The sequence below is a fragment of the Pieris rapae genome, chromosome 7 (assembly GCF_905147795.1).
Source record: "Pieris rapae chromosome 7, ilPieRapa1.1, whole genome shotgun sequence".
Classification (NCBI taxonomy): domain Eukaryota; kingdom Metazoa; phylum Arthropoda; class Insecta; order Lepidoptera; family Pieridae; genus Pieris; species Pieris rapae.
Window position 1 is genome coordinate 10,062,410 of NC_059515.1, and position 17,939 is coordinate 10,080,348.

Here is a 17,939-nt window from a genome sequence, read left to right on the forward strand (position 1 = left end):
CAATTAAAAACATTATGTACGCGGGTTTTCAAGCTAAAATTGCGTAGCCTTAAAATTATGCTATTTTTTCTCCATAAATATTAGCAATTAACGAAGTTTGAGTTATAATTACACAAGTTCTTTTAATTATTAGGAAATTAGAGACCACTTAAATGCAACAGATACACTATTCATTTGAAAAATATATTTTATTTATTGCATTACATTATTCATTCAATTGTATTAAAAGTTTACCATTTTCACTTTTTATAAGCAATAATAATAGTAATAAAAAAGTAGCTGGTAATAATAGTACAAACCATTATATACATATTTTATCTAATTACTGTTTTAAAATTATAAAAAAAATAATATACATTCTTGGGCCGTGGGGATTGAACACCTATTTGCGTACGCAGGCGCTAATAAAAGATTTAAGTTATAAAGTCCAGAACGTTGGTTTCAAGCCAGGTTTGTTTAGATCGTGCCTTGTGATCAGGTGCAAAATCCTGCTGTAAAGTCCACGGTATATTTTTAAAAAGTGTATTGCTATTGTTTCACAACATAATCCAAGACTATATCTTGATACACTTTGGCTGAAGTTTTCACTTCTTTTTTACAATAATGTAGTTTTGTGACTCCATGATAAGAGACGCCCTACCAAACCATCACTGCCGCAGATTGATGACCACGTTGTACCTTTCCGGCCACTTGAGCAGCGAATATATATACAGGTTATATATACTTTCTTTAACATTTCATATTGTAATTTGATACACGAAAAAATATGTGAAATGGCGCAAAATCTAAAGAAATTTTAAAATAATTTACCTACGTGTTCCAAATTTAAAAATTTAAAAAGTTGTAAAAAAATGGAAAGTTTTTATGTAATAATATTTATCGGTAGACTAATTATATATTCCACTGCACGCTTTCATTCATTTTAAATCTATAACTGTAACATATCAATCTAGATTGATAAACCTATGACTTGTATGTGAATAATGCCAACAACGTGAGTTTAAGATTTTATTGCATAAGACATTACTAATTAATAATCTTACAATATCAAATTCATATTCGTACTGGATATGAATATTTAACCTATCTAAATTCTAAACTATTCGTTTATCTTCGTTTATTTTCGTTTATTTTCGTTTATTTTCGTGTATTTTCGTGTATTTTCGTTTGCCTTCGTTAATTTTCGTGCATTTTCGTTTATTTTGTTTACCTTCGTTAATTTTTGTGCATTTTCGTTTATCTTCGTGTATTTTCGTGTATTTTCGTTTACCTTCGTTAATTTTCGTGCATTTTCGATTATCTTCGTTTATTTTCGTGTATTTTCGTTTACCTTCCGTTTATTTTCGTGTATTTTTGTTTACCTTCGTTTATTTTCGTGTATTTTCGTTTATTTTCGTGTATTTTCGTTTATTTTCGTGTATTTTCGTTTATTTTCGAGTTTCTTCGTTTATCTTCTTGTTTAAGGATTAATGCTGTATTGGTTAAAATCGCTTTGAAAATTAGCCATTACTTGTCGTAAAAAGTAAATGAAAAAAAAATTGTGGGTTATCCATAAGAGATAGACATATACCATCATGGACTTTTCTGTAGACCTTTTCAATGTGTACAGTACTTAGTAGTTAGAACATTATTTTGATAAAACTCGTAGGGTTCAGCCTGCGTTTGCAATGTAAGCGGAAAAAATGTAATTATTTACGTCATCACATTAGAAACCTCAAAAATAACAGTACTTTTCCACTATTTAATGGATGTTATTATACATATAAACCTTTCTCTTTTAATCACTCTATCTATTAAAAAAAACCGCATCAAAATCCGTTGCGTAGTTTCAAAGATTTAAGCATACAAAAGGACATAGGGACAGAGAAAGCGACTTTGTTTTATAATTTGTAGTGATTAAGGCAGTAAGTTTACGGGATCCCGGTAATACTTGAATTTGTAATATTCATCTAAACTAATAATTTAAAAAATTGTTAAGGCCCGAATTATGTTTTTAAAATACCTTCGCCATTAATGCATTATATACAAAAATTACTAATCATAAACAAGTTAACAATAAATCAAGCACTTCATAAAAATATTAGTTCCTAAAAAGTTTCAAACCTTACGAGTACATTGTCTATGCTCAATTTTGAACTAAGTTTTGAAAGGGCTGAAGGTCCTATACGATGACTAGAATGTTGAATTATTGTATCTAGAACACGCAGCTAACGGGACACATGTATATGAAACGGATTACGAAATAGAGATTTCATTTACAATAATTAATATACTTGATGTTTCGAACTGATTCTGTCTGTCTTGTATTAGTAGCGTTTACGCGTAGTAGAAGTTTGTTGATTCCTGGCGAAAAGATGTCGTTTTGAAAAGCTGAAACCCCTTACTTCACTGATGGGGTTTCAGGACTTTAAAATAAAATACGTAAGGTAGACTTATTGCTTAAAACAAATACCTAGTTGACAAATCATTCTGCATAATATATTAATCTAATGTCCCAAAATATAGAAAGTTCTGTTCAAACGTCAAAACATACTCGACTTAAGATTATAAAGACATTAATAATGAAATGACATTTACTTCCAATTCTCTTAGTACCTAATAAAAAACCTAAATTATCAAAATGTCTAAAAGTTTGTGTTATATCAAGTATATGCTTTTATAATTATTATTAAAGCTTTATTAATCAATACAACAATTGCTTAGTTTATATAGACCGCCACCGTACTACCCTGTATCAGAAGGGTGCGAACCTACAACCCAACCGAAGGGGGCACATACCCCGTACGGGTTTAAACATCCCCCTCGCGAGGGAGGATGTAGCAATTACCACTGCTTCTTCTTCAAGACTGTCAATGTCAACGAAATACCTGTCACAGACTGACAGTGATTAGCAATGCCTCCAATTCGGAGACAAGTCCTTAAACAGACAATTTTTAAGTAGTCCTAGATATTCCCAATTTTTTTCCAGGTCCGAATTCAGGCTGTTTATCTCGTTCATTCTATGCGTAAATAACACTTGTTTGTAAGGTAAAGAAAACGTGATGTGGGTATGAAAATGATCAAACAAATAAATAAAGAAATGCTTCCATCCCTTTTGGTTGCAAAGTTCTATTTACACTTTTAAAAACCGCTTACAATTTTCGATTGAATTTTATTATATTATAACAAACAGTGTTTACAAGGTTCAAAGATGCTACTATATGTTGTTGTGTATTTGTTTGTCTTTCGCTCATTTCTATATGGAAACTATGCTTCATTGAAACTCTGTCACATTTGTAAAATACAATTTTTTCATTGAAATTATTTATATATAGCAAAAAAATGAACTTACATACTCGAGCTAATGCTATACGTAATGCGGTGTAGTAAATTGTCGCAAAATGTAGGGTCAACACTTATTAATATGTAAAAACTGTTTTGTACTTGAATATGGAAAAATGCTTCAGAATACGGGTTATTTCTATCTAAGTGAAAACCCGAAAGGGCTAAATACATTTTTGGTCAGCAAAGAAGCCTTTTCTGCCGATATTAAAGATTAGGTACTCTACTAGGCTACTACTCTACTCTCTACTCTTTACATTTGTCTCATAATGTAACTTCAAAAAAAAATATTTTAAGACAAATTTCCAAGATATTATGTGTGACAGAATAGGCGAACCTTAGATGGTAGTACCATAATTGTATTATTATTACTGGCTCATATAAAATAATAGTTTAAATTTGTCTTATCTAAAAGGTCGGGTAGATGAATAAAACACGAAATCACTGTTTATCACTTTTTTATAATTTATTTTCACAACATTTTTATTTAGTTTTCTGTAAAATTTACAATAGCTTAAAACTCTTCACAAATATAAACATTATGTAACCCAACAACAGCGAGTCCATGCCTCATGTTATACGAAACAGGCAACTTGGAAGAGAAAATATATCAATAAGTGTAAATATAATCTACCTCAACTCGAAGAAATCCGAATTTTATTTATATGTAAATAATAACAGCGCCAGTGAGATTGTCCTCACTGTACTTCGCGTGATTTGTCTCAGAAACTGAAAGGGTCTATTTGATCTTCCTCTCGATACATAGTTTTGAGTAGGGCGTAGTGTTGACGTCACTGAATATTTTTGTCCCTCGCCAGCCGGGACAAAGGGGCATCAAGATTCAATTTTTTTTAAATATCTTGGTTATAGAATTCGGATTTGTTCACTACAAGAAAGGTATTCAAAACTTAAAATAAGCTTATATAATCTAAGGCTTTATGTACTAGCATCTACTCTAGAGAGTCTGTGGCCCCGGCTTCGCTTGTAACATATGAGCGACGGGACCTGACGCCACTCCGATAGTTCGACATTACAGTTAGGACGACAAATAAACGACTAGTTAGAGCAAGTAGATCGATTAAAAACTTTAGTTTCATTCAGAGTGATAATATTTGAGATTTATCGTTAATTTATTTACACGTAAGATAAGATCTTTACATCGTACTGGATATAATAAAATTATATTTCATAAAAAACAGCACTGATTTTTTACCAACACCGTATTTTCACACTGTATTTATTTTTAACTGTAATATCGAACTTTAACGACTTTTAGTACTTTAAATCATTCGAAGCAACGTTTTTACATTTGTGTGTTCTGTTTAATATCCATGACTGCCACTTTGTTCTTTTTATTTCCAAAAAACCAACGACAAACATTTATGTGAAAGATTATTAAATGGAAACACACAAACGGTTTACAATGCATAAGTAGATTAAAAAATAATTAAAAATAAGGCTAGCTGAAAACTGATGGTAACTATAGAAAAATATAATCTTAAACAATATCATGTCTCTCGATTTTTATTGTATATATTAAGACCGTTAGGGAAGCAGTTTATTATTAAAGCCTATTGGGGCCATTGCAAAAACTTTACCATTTCTATCGAATACATAATAAAAACTATTTTTAAATATTGCAACCTTTTTTTTGAACATGACGATTTTTTTAAAATTTCAACTTACTATGATGCTATGTAAAATTAAACAAAAAAACCTACCTCATTATACACGACCTTAAAATTTTTGGGTTAAAAAAACAAAAGAAATCGCCCATATGCTAATATGGATAAAGGTCAAAGCGATATATAATCTACTATTTTATTAAGTATTCCATGAATAAAAAAATTCCGTATAAAGTCTCTTCAGGAGGTAGATTTATGAAAAATATTATGCCAATAGTCAAGCTGCATAATTAATCACAGATGACCGAATCTTACCATCCAATTAAAATAAACTCTCATCTTTTAATAGACACGTTGACATAGATTAATTGAATGATGAGATTCTGTATTAAGAAATGACAATAACAAAGGCGATTTAAAAATATCCGTCAAAAAGATCACAATTCATAACTTACGCCCAAACCCAACATAATAAACCTATCTCAATTCATTTGTGATCTGAGATAGAGATCTTAATCCAAATATTGATAAAGGTGTGCAATAACCAATCGACGATTGATATTAATAAGAGATCTCGGATTGTTTGCAATTTGAGATTGTGGATTAATTATTGGGTTCGGGCGCTAGACGCCTGCGTCGATAGCGTAGGCCGTAGACACAACAGAGAAGACAAAGTTGAATATTCTTTAGATATTCCGAAAGACGGCCATACCTTGGCTTTGAATCTCTCGATAGCAAGTGTATGTCCACCTTTCACTACACTTATGTACCAGGCGAAATACTAGTGATAATCTTAATAAATGGAATATAGTTAAATTTCTCAATAGCTACATTATGTATTTTAAATTACATAACTAAGTACATGTGGTCTACGTCTAGGTACATCAAAATGTTGCACTGCGTTCCGTCCATACGGTCTCGGGTTCAGGATATTACGCGATAATTACAAAGCTACGTTTAATCTACATGCGGTAATCTATGGTACATTAGATATTAACAATGGAAGCTTAGAATGTTATGACAAGAACGCAGACAATGTAGAAAAGTCATCCGAAGCGAAGAGTGAACAAAATGTCAAATCGGTTAGATGAGATCTTAATTTTGTTTCGTGAGCAAGATAGAAAAATTCGTTCATAAAATCGTTCATTGTTCCGAAGATCCTTAAAGATAAGCAGGTTGTACTCAGTACTCCGGACCTAGACAACTTAGAATTAGTCCATACAATTGTATACATATAACTTTGCGTTGGCAACTAGATAAGACATGCACGATTTGGCCGGACAATGTTTACACCATTCGTATCACTATTAAATACAACAATAATATATCTCTATCGAATTTAACTAGATAATATGTTATGTAAGTATATAATCCTTGACAACATTATTCTACAACAATTACATCACAATTTCGCATATCGACTACTGTTCATTGAAACTTAAAGAAAAACATGTTCCTAAGACATGACTTTACTACTTGTAAATGTTCTTAAAATATTTATAAACAATGTTATATTTCAATGTTACTTTAACATTGTATTCATCTTGGCTTTTTCTTTTTAGTTTATTTTTATTTTGGTATATTTTCTCCAAGCCGCATACAATAATTAAAGCGATTACGATAGAAGTGTATACATACAATTTTAGATTAATAAATATTTAGTAAAATAGGTCATTTATCTCACAAGGAACGAACCGTATTGACCTTTACAACATAGTCATCAAGATCCAGCTTTCGTACATCTTACTCCGCGTCTGTTTGCATCTGTACACTCTGTATTCATTAAAATTTAGATTAATGTCTTTTGTCGCGTTTCAAGGCCTGTCAAGGCGGGGCTTTGAATGACTAGATAAACCATCTCATGACTTATTAGCATCATTGTTCACATCTCACATGCCATCTAGTGCACTGTAAATGCGTAGGATCATTTTGATTCTCGACTGTCATCAGATGGCTTAACTACGGAATGAGTTAATGAAATGAGGAATGAATCATCAATTAGTTTCGCGGTCTTTGTTGAGAGAGACATGCAATTACATTATGAGAGACGATTTATACATAACATCTTAAAAATAACTAACTAGTCTTTTAATAGGCCATGGGCATCACGAGCCGTAGGCCGTCGACTGGGGCCAATGGTCGGTCGGATTGGCGTGATCGACAATTTCCGTACTGCTGACATATTAAGCAATCAACACGAAAGGAGTACCATCAAAAATTATATCACGCGTCGACGTCCCGGGCGAGCCGAGTTAGAATTTAGAAATCGGCGAATGAATGACGCGGTGATGTCGGGAAGATGCGCGAGCCCATCACAACGAATTGACAAGAATTGATCCGTAGAGTGAGCAACATCGAATTGACGCAGAGTGTAACCGCGTTGGTTCAAGCGAATCTCACATTATATACACACAGCGTATCATACATATATTATATACATTTGGCACTAAATTCATGGTCGGTCGTGGTCGCGTGAGGGTCACGCGGGGCACAGCTGCGGGCGGCAGCATTCGCAGCACGGCGCGTATGTGGCGCAGGCCGCACACGCACACACACACACGTAGTACTGCGGCACCACCATTTGCGGCATAAGCACAGCACGTGCACAAAGCTCGCGACACGCCAGTGCTTCGATCAGTGCCAGAGTCTGCCGTCGCTCGTGGCCCATGAGGCAAACTGTCGACTCGCGCACGACGCCGTGCAGCAGCGTCAGGTACCTGCAGACGGACAACTTTCGATATATACACTGTATCATTAAGTAGAGAATTAGGTCCTCGCCTTGGCAACCAACAAGTCTAGACAGGTTTTTTGTTACTAGAATACGCTTTAAGGACACCAATGTCGCGTTATATGAAAAAACAGGAAAAACCAGTTGCTACGTCTAAATATATAATACAGATTACATCACAAAAGTGCAAGTTTTTGGGCAAATAAATTCTTAGAAACGTGACTTTCCGTTTGACTGTGTTTCTAAGAAAATAAGTTCAAATACAATAGCCACACTTCACCGGATTATTTATAGTATATTATAATTTATGTCAACAAACCTGTGCTTTAGCGCCTCTTCTTCTAAGCCAACGAAGTGGTTCCGGAGATATGCCTCGAGCTTGGCTCGTTGTTGTCCCAACTCAGGGAAGTCTATGAAGAATCTTGAGCACATGTAGCGTTCAAGGATCTTAATCTTGTCAGGTCGCGCCGGTCGGTAAGCCTTTGCCAGCAGAGCGCAGTATTTTAGCAGTCCCCCTCCGCGGATCTCCTCAGGCTGTCGGGTTGCGATCAACTTCTCCGACAGATGCATAAGGGCTTCGTGGAAGTCTCCATACACAGATTCTCCAACGACAGTTGGATAGAAGTTCTCCCCGATTGGCAGCTGAGCGCACTCGTGGAAGGCAAGTAAGGAGTCTAACGCTATTTGGAAGGAGTCCACGGAGAACTCGAACTGGCGTCGCATCGTGTCTACAAATTTCAGTTCCACGGATTTATGACCTCGGGAAATTCCCAAGGATATCAAAGACCAGCGGTCACCATCGGAATTTACTCGGACCATTTTCGAAACATAGGCTTCCTTCAGACCGGCTGGAGAAGCCCGACGGCGGGGAGTGGCGGCAGGCATGAGCGTGGCGAGATGTCCCAAGACAGCCGCTTTGACTCGATCACAGTGGCGGGCTGTGGGCAACTCCGCGGTGAAGATGAGGTCGATATCCGAGTAGGGTTGAGACTGGTCTGTGAGGACATGGCTCGCAGCTCCGCCGTTAAGCCGGACGTCTCTCACGGCAACTCCGGCGCCACCTTCAGTTTGCGAGGCTTCAAGGCGAGCGCGGACTCCAGCCACAAGTTCTCGCAGACGCACGTGCAACGTGGGGAAGTTGCCGCGGCCGTGGATTGGCACCACCTCGTCCATGACATCGTTGAGCCTCCTCACCTGCTCGTAGCTGAGTACGGCGTGGCGTTCGCCGCTAAAACAGCCCTCCTCTGAAGAGGTGTAGCTCGATTCGCTCTGCAACAATGAAATATCAACGTTAATATAAACAAGACAAGTTTATTCAAAATTAAAAAAACAAATGAAACATCTGCAAAAACTGGTGGCCTAAATAGCAATCAAATTACAGCACTAAAGGAAACGATTTATTGTTGAGACATCCTGAGATCGAGACGATTATGTCTGGTATTAGCATAGTAATCGCCGCATCAGTTTTGTACATTATGTATTTGTTAATATACTGTGACTTATAATAATATATCAACACATCTTATTAAAAATAAGATGAGGTATGCATCATATAATTATCATGTCAAGGTTAATTTAAATTGCAGTCAAAATGTGGCGTCCGATAGAATAATCTCGTCTGTTAAAAATGTTATATAATTAAAAAAGCACATGTTTCTTTGACATTACTAGTATATTTATATTGAAATACAGACTCGTAAACTCGCGAAGAAGCTATATTGGTCTGTATAAGAAACATATTTTTGCTTTCATTTTCAAGAATCTCTGCTAGCAATGAATTTAATTGTAAGGAGACTTTACCTCCATCTATCACAATATATTGGATACTAATTTCCGTAGCAGTTAATGGAAATAAATTGCCCCTACAATAAATACTAATGTGATCCGACTCAAAGTGAATCCATTGTTGTCTTCGCACCAATTTATCACTTGTAATAAATTTTATTCCGTCTCAATAATACATGTACATATATTAAAACTTTTATTCTTGAACTTTTCTTATATCTTTAACTGTTCGTTGTTACTTTTATGTTTTTTTTAAATTAGAACCATTTAACAAGAAACCTTATTTAGCCAAACAGCACTTTATTATCCATCTTTTGAACATTCTCTAGCATTTGCGAGAAGAATCCTTGTCTGTTGAGAGTGAACTAGTTTCAGTAGTTTCACATCAAATCCATAAAATAGCAACCACAGATAATACAATTTAATTTAGTTGATAGATATAGTGAGCTAAATTTATAACACAAAAAAATAAGTAGACCGCAAACCTTGGTGTCTTTAAGTGAAAACATTGCATAAAGTTATGGTCTATGACCATTTAATTTAAAATTGTACATCCTTTACGGATTTGTGTTGAAGATGTTACATTCCGCTACATTAATACAGTTTCTGTACTTTTATAGCAAATTGAAATAATTTTATAGATATATTATAATTGGCTTTTCTTTAGATTTTTCGATTTTAAATAAAGTTGTATAATGTATGGTAGAAAGTCCATTAATGCACAGCCGAGGATCGAACCTACGACCTATGGGGAACCTAAGAGAATCGCACGGTAAAGCCACTAGACCAACACAGATCTATCCTTATACTTTGTGTAATATCCTAATCGCTTAAAATATCATGCAGGACAACGTCTGTCGAGTTAGTTTTATATTTTTGATGAAAACGTTTCACAAAACTATTTGATAATGTTTATTGCATAATGTTGGCATACGTGAGATTTAAACGGTTCGCAAAATTGCGTATCAAAATTGTATATTATAATAATTTACAAATCAATATACGCTAACATTAAGTCCTATCAAAGTAAATTGCATGTTTTGTAATTTGAATATTTTATTAGGAAATAGCAATTTACTTGTTTCTTTTTTAAGCCTTTATTTCTTAATAACATCCATCACCTATAACATCCATAACATACATCATCTATTGTACATATCTATTGGTTTTCGGAGATATTGGACTTTCGAAATAAATATTATATCGTTTGTTATGTCTTCTAGCGCTTTCTTTATTTCCAATATTTAGAATTTGAGGTTAGGTGGTGCTGGGCTACAGTCAAAATTGGCTCTGATCTATTGCCAAATTTTACTAGTATTAATTTCATAAAGAAATTTGGTTTATATACTATAACATTACATGGTACAGAGACATGTAAATTAGTTGATTCGTTGGTTATATTTTTGAGATCGTTTAAAGTGGTGCCTTTACACATAAAAATACAATTCTAAAGTATTTTACACAGAAGTAAACCTAAATTTGCAGTGCCAGCCATTTATTTTTATTTATAAGTGGAATATTTGCAACATGCAAAAGTACGCCAATGAGTTCAAGGAAATATTATCATTTCGTCGGATTATGGTAATATAAAAGAAGCCAACCGATAATGGACAAGAATTATGGCATAAAGATTACAATATTATTACAATATTCTGTTAATACTAAAATTATTCAGGCTTCTTTAAACCAGGTAACGTACTTGCAAACCTACCAGTATTAACAATGTAGGTGGCGTTTAAGAATACATTGGAGAATTGACATATGTTAAAAATCAATTAACCACCTACAACGACAAAATAAAAGACATGTCAAACAAAAATGAGGTGGAGTTTTTATAAAAATCGTGCTCGACTGCATAAAGATATTCTTTATGGTATAAAAAAGTGCGACTGTACAAAACACACATGTCAGAAGTAAAACTTCCAGGTAAATTAATTATTACTAAGGTAAAAGCCCCAATACATGATCATGTACTATGTAAACAGTGTATATATTCACACTGTTTACATACTGTATACATGCTTATGATATGTAATTACTAAACGAATAACTCAACCAATAACGTGTATTTTTTCTCGATCTCTCTCTCAAACTCTCTCTCAATCGATCTCAATCGCTCTCTCCCTTTTCTTTGACAAAACGCTGCGCATCTTCGTGACAATCCGTAAAAATTTTACCCTCATGGCGCAAAACGAAGTTTCACTTCAAAAATTCTATGTCTATGACTTAGATATGACACAATAAACATTGTTAACACCACATACTGTCAGATGTCAATGCATATCACGTGGAGGGTTAAAACAATGCGTTATATATAAAGACCCCATTATCCAGCTGTCATTGACACCGCACTAGAGTGAAGCGATCGTGAACTTCGCGTGTGAAGCGTACCGTGCGAACGGAGCGTGTGTTATTGCCAAACAATGTATGTAGTTTGATGACCTCTTTGCAAAATATTGTTATGTTATGCGATGAAATTCAAATTTATTCCCATAAAATGGTTACAGCGAATGATAATCGAGCGTATTGTAAATAATTTTTCTGTCGATAACAATCTGTGGTTTCCGTTTGAAACAATGTTATCACGATTTATAACTGCTGTTGACAGTGACATGTCAAACGTCAAACGTCAGAATTCCAACGAAGCAATAAACTTAGAGGAATAAAACTTTGTTCGCCTAATTTAGTTTCTGTAAAAAGGTCGTAGTGAGTATGATCTCTGTAATTTAAATAACAAAACGGGATCACGTCAAGCGTGAATTTAAATAGTTACCAGCTGTTCGGGCACAGTTTAGTTACCATAATAGTAAAGAAACGTAAAATAATAAAAGTTTTTTTTTTTATAGAACAGAGAGCAAACGGCTTACTTGATGATAAGTGAGAGGCATGTGTCGTGCACTGCATTGTCGACCTTTTAAGAATTGCAGAGTCTTAGTGCTGAGTAAGGCAACGAACATTATCCACCAAATTTTAAACTAGCGATTTATTTGTTTGCAAGGTGTACGTTTCCTGGGTTAACAGGATGGAATTGAACAGACAATTGACAGGGAAAATGGATGGAACAGACGCATATTATCGTTACTCTATATGTATACGCTGACGAGAGTTCCTGTGTCTGCGTCAGTTATACTCTCGGGGCATGACTCCGACAATTTAGGAAATCGCCGCGCTTAAAAAACAACTTAGAAATAGAGTGAGAAAATGGCCTAGGCTCCTACGTTGAATATATTAAATATATGTCAATGAGATAATTACAAAAGTCTGCATTAACTAGCATCTACTTTAGAAATTGTATTAAAAAAGCTTGATGTGGTTATATTATAAGTTTGTAAATTTAGAATAGTTGATATAAAATATATTGAGTACAAAAATTAAGTTTATATAAATTTGTAATTACTTTTTTAATGACACTTATTCGTAATATGAAATAATTGTAACACTGAATTTTAACAGTGTGTTACAATGTCATCCAAATTTGTTATGTGTAATAATCATAAGGTTATACAGAAGGTCAAAATAATTCAATTAAATTGAATTAGACTCAATTGGTGGAAAATACCGCGAAAAACAAACGCGAAAATGTATACCTAAAACACTCACGCAAAAAATATTACGCAGCGGTATTATTTAACGTAAAATTTAAAATGGCCACTGTTTTTGAAACTGCTAAATAAGATTTCTTTTTAAATCAAAATAATTTCTAGTTTACATTGTTAGAAGCATTATCGCTTAAAACATTTAAACGATTAACATTTATTTTACTTTGAAGAAGTACAATTTAATTTGAATTTTAATCATTTTTTAATTTTCTAATGGATATCTTCGAGATTTCATTACATTACAAGTGTACGAATAGTTTCAATTTTAATAGTTTGAAATTCAATAATTTGATATATATAATATTATTATATATTATATTATATATTATATTATATATTGTGTTTTTTTAATATTATGTTTTTGTAATAATTTATGCACTTCTTGTACTTTACTGTCAGAAGCTGCCTTTTTATTGTTCTATACTAGGGTTGCCTTGAAGAAATCGCTTTTTAGCAATAAGGTCGCCCGTTGCCTAGAGTTTGTTTTTTCAAACGTATGTTTGTAACATTTATTATTGTTATTTAAATGTTTAATAAATTATTGAAGTGTTTTGTAAGTTAATTCATAAATTTTCGTTTAAGTATCATAAATAAGGAAACAGTCGCGTTCATACTAAGACTGATACAAGAAACAAATCTTTCGACACTTAGTTACCAACGTATCTTGAGTTTTTTGGACATGTAATACACATCAATTACCATCTCAAATTCGCAATATTGGAGTGTTTGACAAATTCAAAAAGGCAGTAAAGATGCGTGTTAGAATGATTACAGTTGATTAAAATTCAGACGGCTAATGGCGACGTGTATCTTGCTCGTATATAAATATTAATATTAAGTTTCTCATGTAAATAAAATATTTTTTTTTGTAATGAGAAATAAAGTTCTTTAAACATTATATATCCAGAAAGTTCAGCATTACTCATCTGACTGGCAGAGTGGAGGGCACCAAGCCTCGAGGCTGACTCCCTACATGCTGGACCGATCCAGTAAAGGCTCCTACAGGTCTTGCCATCACATCTGAGACAGGTGGAGGAAGTTGTGAGGCGACACTAATACAGCCTTCGAAAATTATCAGAAAGTATCTTGAGTGATCCCAGATAATTTTAGCCTTCTTATAGTCCCTAAATAGTCATAAAAAACTCTTTTCTAATAAAATGATTCCGAATAATGATTTATTTAATATAAATATTACAATCACGTCATCGTGTACAAAACAACTCTGTACAGGTGTTTGTCACGATTATGTTTACGTCAGCTTTGTAAAGCGTTGCGTATTTCTTTTCATACAATTTATTTGTCGTTTATCTTTTGTTAAATTGACACAGACATATTGTAAAATTGGTTGTTACGATTGAATATATTTTTGTTGACGATTCGTGGAACGCGTAATGTTTTTTTCCAAGCTAACAGATTTCGTTCAGTTCATCACTGATCGATGTTCTTACCATTTTAATTTTAATACAAAAATGTTAAGTTATTATTTGAATCATTTTACGTATTATTTATGATTGGTGTTGTTATCATTTAACAGCATTCAATTTTCGTTGTAGAATATGTTTTATAAAAGAGATTGTTGTTTATTAAGTAGCTTCATTATTGTAGTAATTTAAGTTAAGTTTTGAATAAATCTGTAATAACATACAGTTATATGTATTATTATTAAAATAAAATCTACATATGTAAAAAATGTAGTTGAACAATTTTAAAAAATGGAACCATTTTCCTCAACCAATTATTATTGTAAAGAAAAATGTAGCAATTTTGACTTCCGTTCCAAGAAGTAAACAGCAATCTTTGTATAATTATAGAAACAATTGTTAGATTTTTTAGATTTTGCTTGTAATTCTTAGAATTTATTATAAGTAATACTTGTAAGTACGTGATCTAAGCTCTGAGTGACATAACCGTTGCTGAGTTTAAACGCGCAAATAAAATTCGGTAAATTATTTGAAAAAAATTGGTTTATATAAATTGCATATTACAGAAGCAAAAGCACTGGTCCTATTAAAGTAAAAATTTAGAGTCAAGATTGAAGTCCAAGTATTTAAAAAACGATATATCTTTTATCAACATATAAAAGTCACAGTCGCGCGAAGTTTCAACAGAGTCTTACCCAAAGAATCTGACAGCACAAGTATTCATTTTTTTGTTTGATGGACCTACATGCCCAAGGCATGATTGTAACTTCGCGATTGCGTAGACAACACATTGGTCAATTCAAAATCCAGTTCAATTTCAATCTTTTTAGAGAAGCCCTTCTAGCATAATGACGTAACAGAACGGACATCCGCAAGAGAAGGTCGATGCCTCTATTTGCAATAGCGCACCTTAAAAGATGCTTTCGATTTCAATAACTATATTAGCATTCGTACGTGACTTTGCTACGGAATATATAATGAGATCTTCCAAGTATTACGCCACTTATACTAGTTTAAATTTTGATATTTTGGTTAGTTGAAATTACTCACGATACATTGAGTTTATTATGTTTCTTCGGGAGTGTGATTTCGGATGATACAAAGCGCAAAGAAAATTTAACGAGTCATGATCTCATGCCATTTGAGAAATAGATGCGGATTATGTGTGTAACGTTTTGATTCAAATGTTCTGATTTATTTATTTAATATAAATAAACTTACAGCTACACATATCCATTGTATATAAGAAAACACTTACACAATATGCAAAGCCATAACAGATTACATTGTTTAAATGTACGCCACAGATAATATCAATGAAATCTATAAATAGATAAAAGAATTCTAAAATTAAAAATTAAACCTACAACTTAATAGAGTCAAAAAATTACAAGTGTTTATTTGTTTGGCAATTTTTTTGTTGTTTCGTAATATGCTGTGTCATGATAAAATCTGTATGCGCAATTATGATAATAAATCACTAGGCCAAAGTCGCGTTCCAATTTTAAATTGAAACACTTTAACATTTACGGCAAAACAGTTCTAATTACGTATTAAATTCGATTAGTTAGATTTATTGGTTTTGTTAGAAAAAAGGTAAGGTCGTAAAAGCCTTTTAAGATTCTATATCCACCATTTTGATTTCATTAAGTGTAAACTGTGGATATAAGGAGAACATTTGGTTTCAACTGGACGTCATCGAGTTTATAAAAGATTTCTTTTATATAGCAGCTGTTTTAGCAGAGGAAATTCTACTGCCATCTAATTTTATCTAATTATAACCGTTAGTGCGATTAACTTGTTATTTCTTATCACTGTGTTACTAATGTTTTGTATAATTTGAACAAACAAAGGAAGATATTGGACTTCAAAGACTTGTTTACGATAAAAGTACCTAAACTATCTAGAGCTTAATATATTCGATAGTGGGTTCATAAATAAAAAAAGCCTTTTGAAGCGCCTATCTATAAGTAAAATTGGATTTAATTTAATATTGTCACGTCTTATTTTTTATTATTTATTCTACAATTGTTATGTATTTTTGTTTCCGTCGTTCCACAACTGAGCGTTTCTAAGGCAGTTTTTGCCGCGAACCACTACCACTGCCATGTGGAACTCTCAAAAAAGAGCGTACCAATTCTTAAAAGGCCATCAAAACACTCTCGAGCCCTCTCGCATTGAAAGTGTCCATAGGTCGGTATCACTTAACATTAGACACTCCTGCCCATAAACATATTTTTTTTCTAAAATATTACTTGTAACATATACTGTAGATAGCATTGTATATGATGTGGTAAACTTTGCTAAATAAACTAAAAGCAGCAAAATAGAGGGCAGCATCTTGCATTAAAGTTGTATATTATTTGGAGTATTTAACAAGTGTATATAGGCAACATCTAAACATACTTTCGATTTCGTGAGGCCTCATTAGTATGGCCTCGGAATACGTGCTGTGAAATACGAAACGGAACTAGACTGGTCTGATGCATTTCCACATGAGTAAAGGACTCATACTATAGTAATATGAAATTGAAAAATACTCGTAGTAACAAATAGAGTTATCAGAAGCAACTGTTTCTCGTGCTAATAACAGAAATATGTCGTTGTGCCGCTAAATTATATGTCTTTTTATAAATTGTATATATGAAACATATAATTAGTACCATTAATAGTGATCAAAGTTAAATAATTAAATGTATGGGCTGGGAAATATTATCACAATTATGTAGATTGTATATAAATGTTTAAAAATATAATTAGTTTTATATTTACGTAATATTTGGTAACTATGAGTTTATTTGTAAAACATTCTTTGACATTGACGTCAGTTTTAATGCTTACACTTCGCAAACGCAACTTGCTTTCTTTTATTTAACCAACGAATTTAAATTAATACTAATTAGTAAGCACAACGTATTCTTTACGTCATCAGAACTAATAGTATTGATATTTGCATATACCTTTTATGTAACAGCTTATGACGTCTATAGAACTGGGAAATGTATAGTTTTATGACAATTAATTAATAACTTAAATATTAATCTATGCAATTTAGATCTGTTGAGAAATATACTTCAGAAAAATGTATTTGTTTTTAATTTATTTTATTATTCTTTACTACTTAAGATGTCAAGGTGAACATGGTGTAATGGTTGCAGCTCCTTACAAATGTTGTGTGAATGAAAGAACTTGGCGATTAAAAAGAGTGGCGGAGAGTTTATTGCCAGTTTAGTTTGTACATATGAAATTATGATTTTTGAGAATACTAGGAAGAACAATTTTTGTAATATTATGCCGTAGTGGAATATCGTGATTTCTGTTTCATCCAGGTGTGAAGTCAGGGTACTCTGACAATGAAAAACGAATAAAATTGTCTCCAAATGTTAACATAAAAGAAATGATATAATTTATTATTCGTTTACTTTAAATATTTGCTTTAATTGTGACATTGAGTTACGTC

The 17,939-nt window shown here is 33.0% G+C and overlaps 1 protein-coding gene across 2 annotated transcripts in view; it reads right to left on the reverse strand.

Annotated features, from left to right (window-relative positions):
- Positions 1 to 3,762: 3,762 nt before the first annotated feature.
- The window catches only part of LOC111002785 (terminal nucleotidyltransferase 5C), a 143,011-nt gene continuing 128,834 nt past the window's right edge, over positions 3,763 to 17,939 (reverse strand). For both annotated transcript variants that reach the window (XM_022273002.2, XM_022273003.2), the window contains 2 exons: positions 7,994 to 8,943; positions 3,763 to 7,663 (listed from right to left, as the gene is read on the reverse strand). In XM_022273002.2, the coding sequence (XP_022128694.1) occupies positions 7,426 to 7,663; positions 7,994 to 8,943 (1,188 nt within the window). In that variant the 3' untranslated portion in view covers positions 3,763 to 7,425. The remainder of the gene's footprint in view (positions 7,664 to 7,993; positions 8,944 to 17,939) is intronic.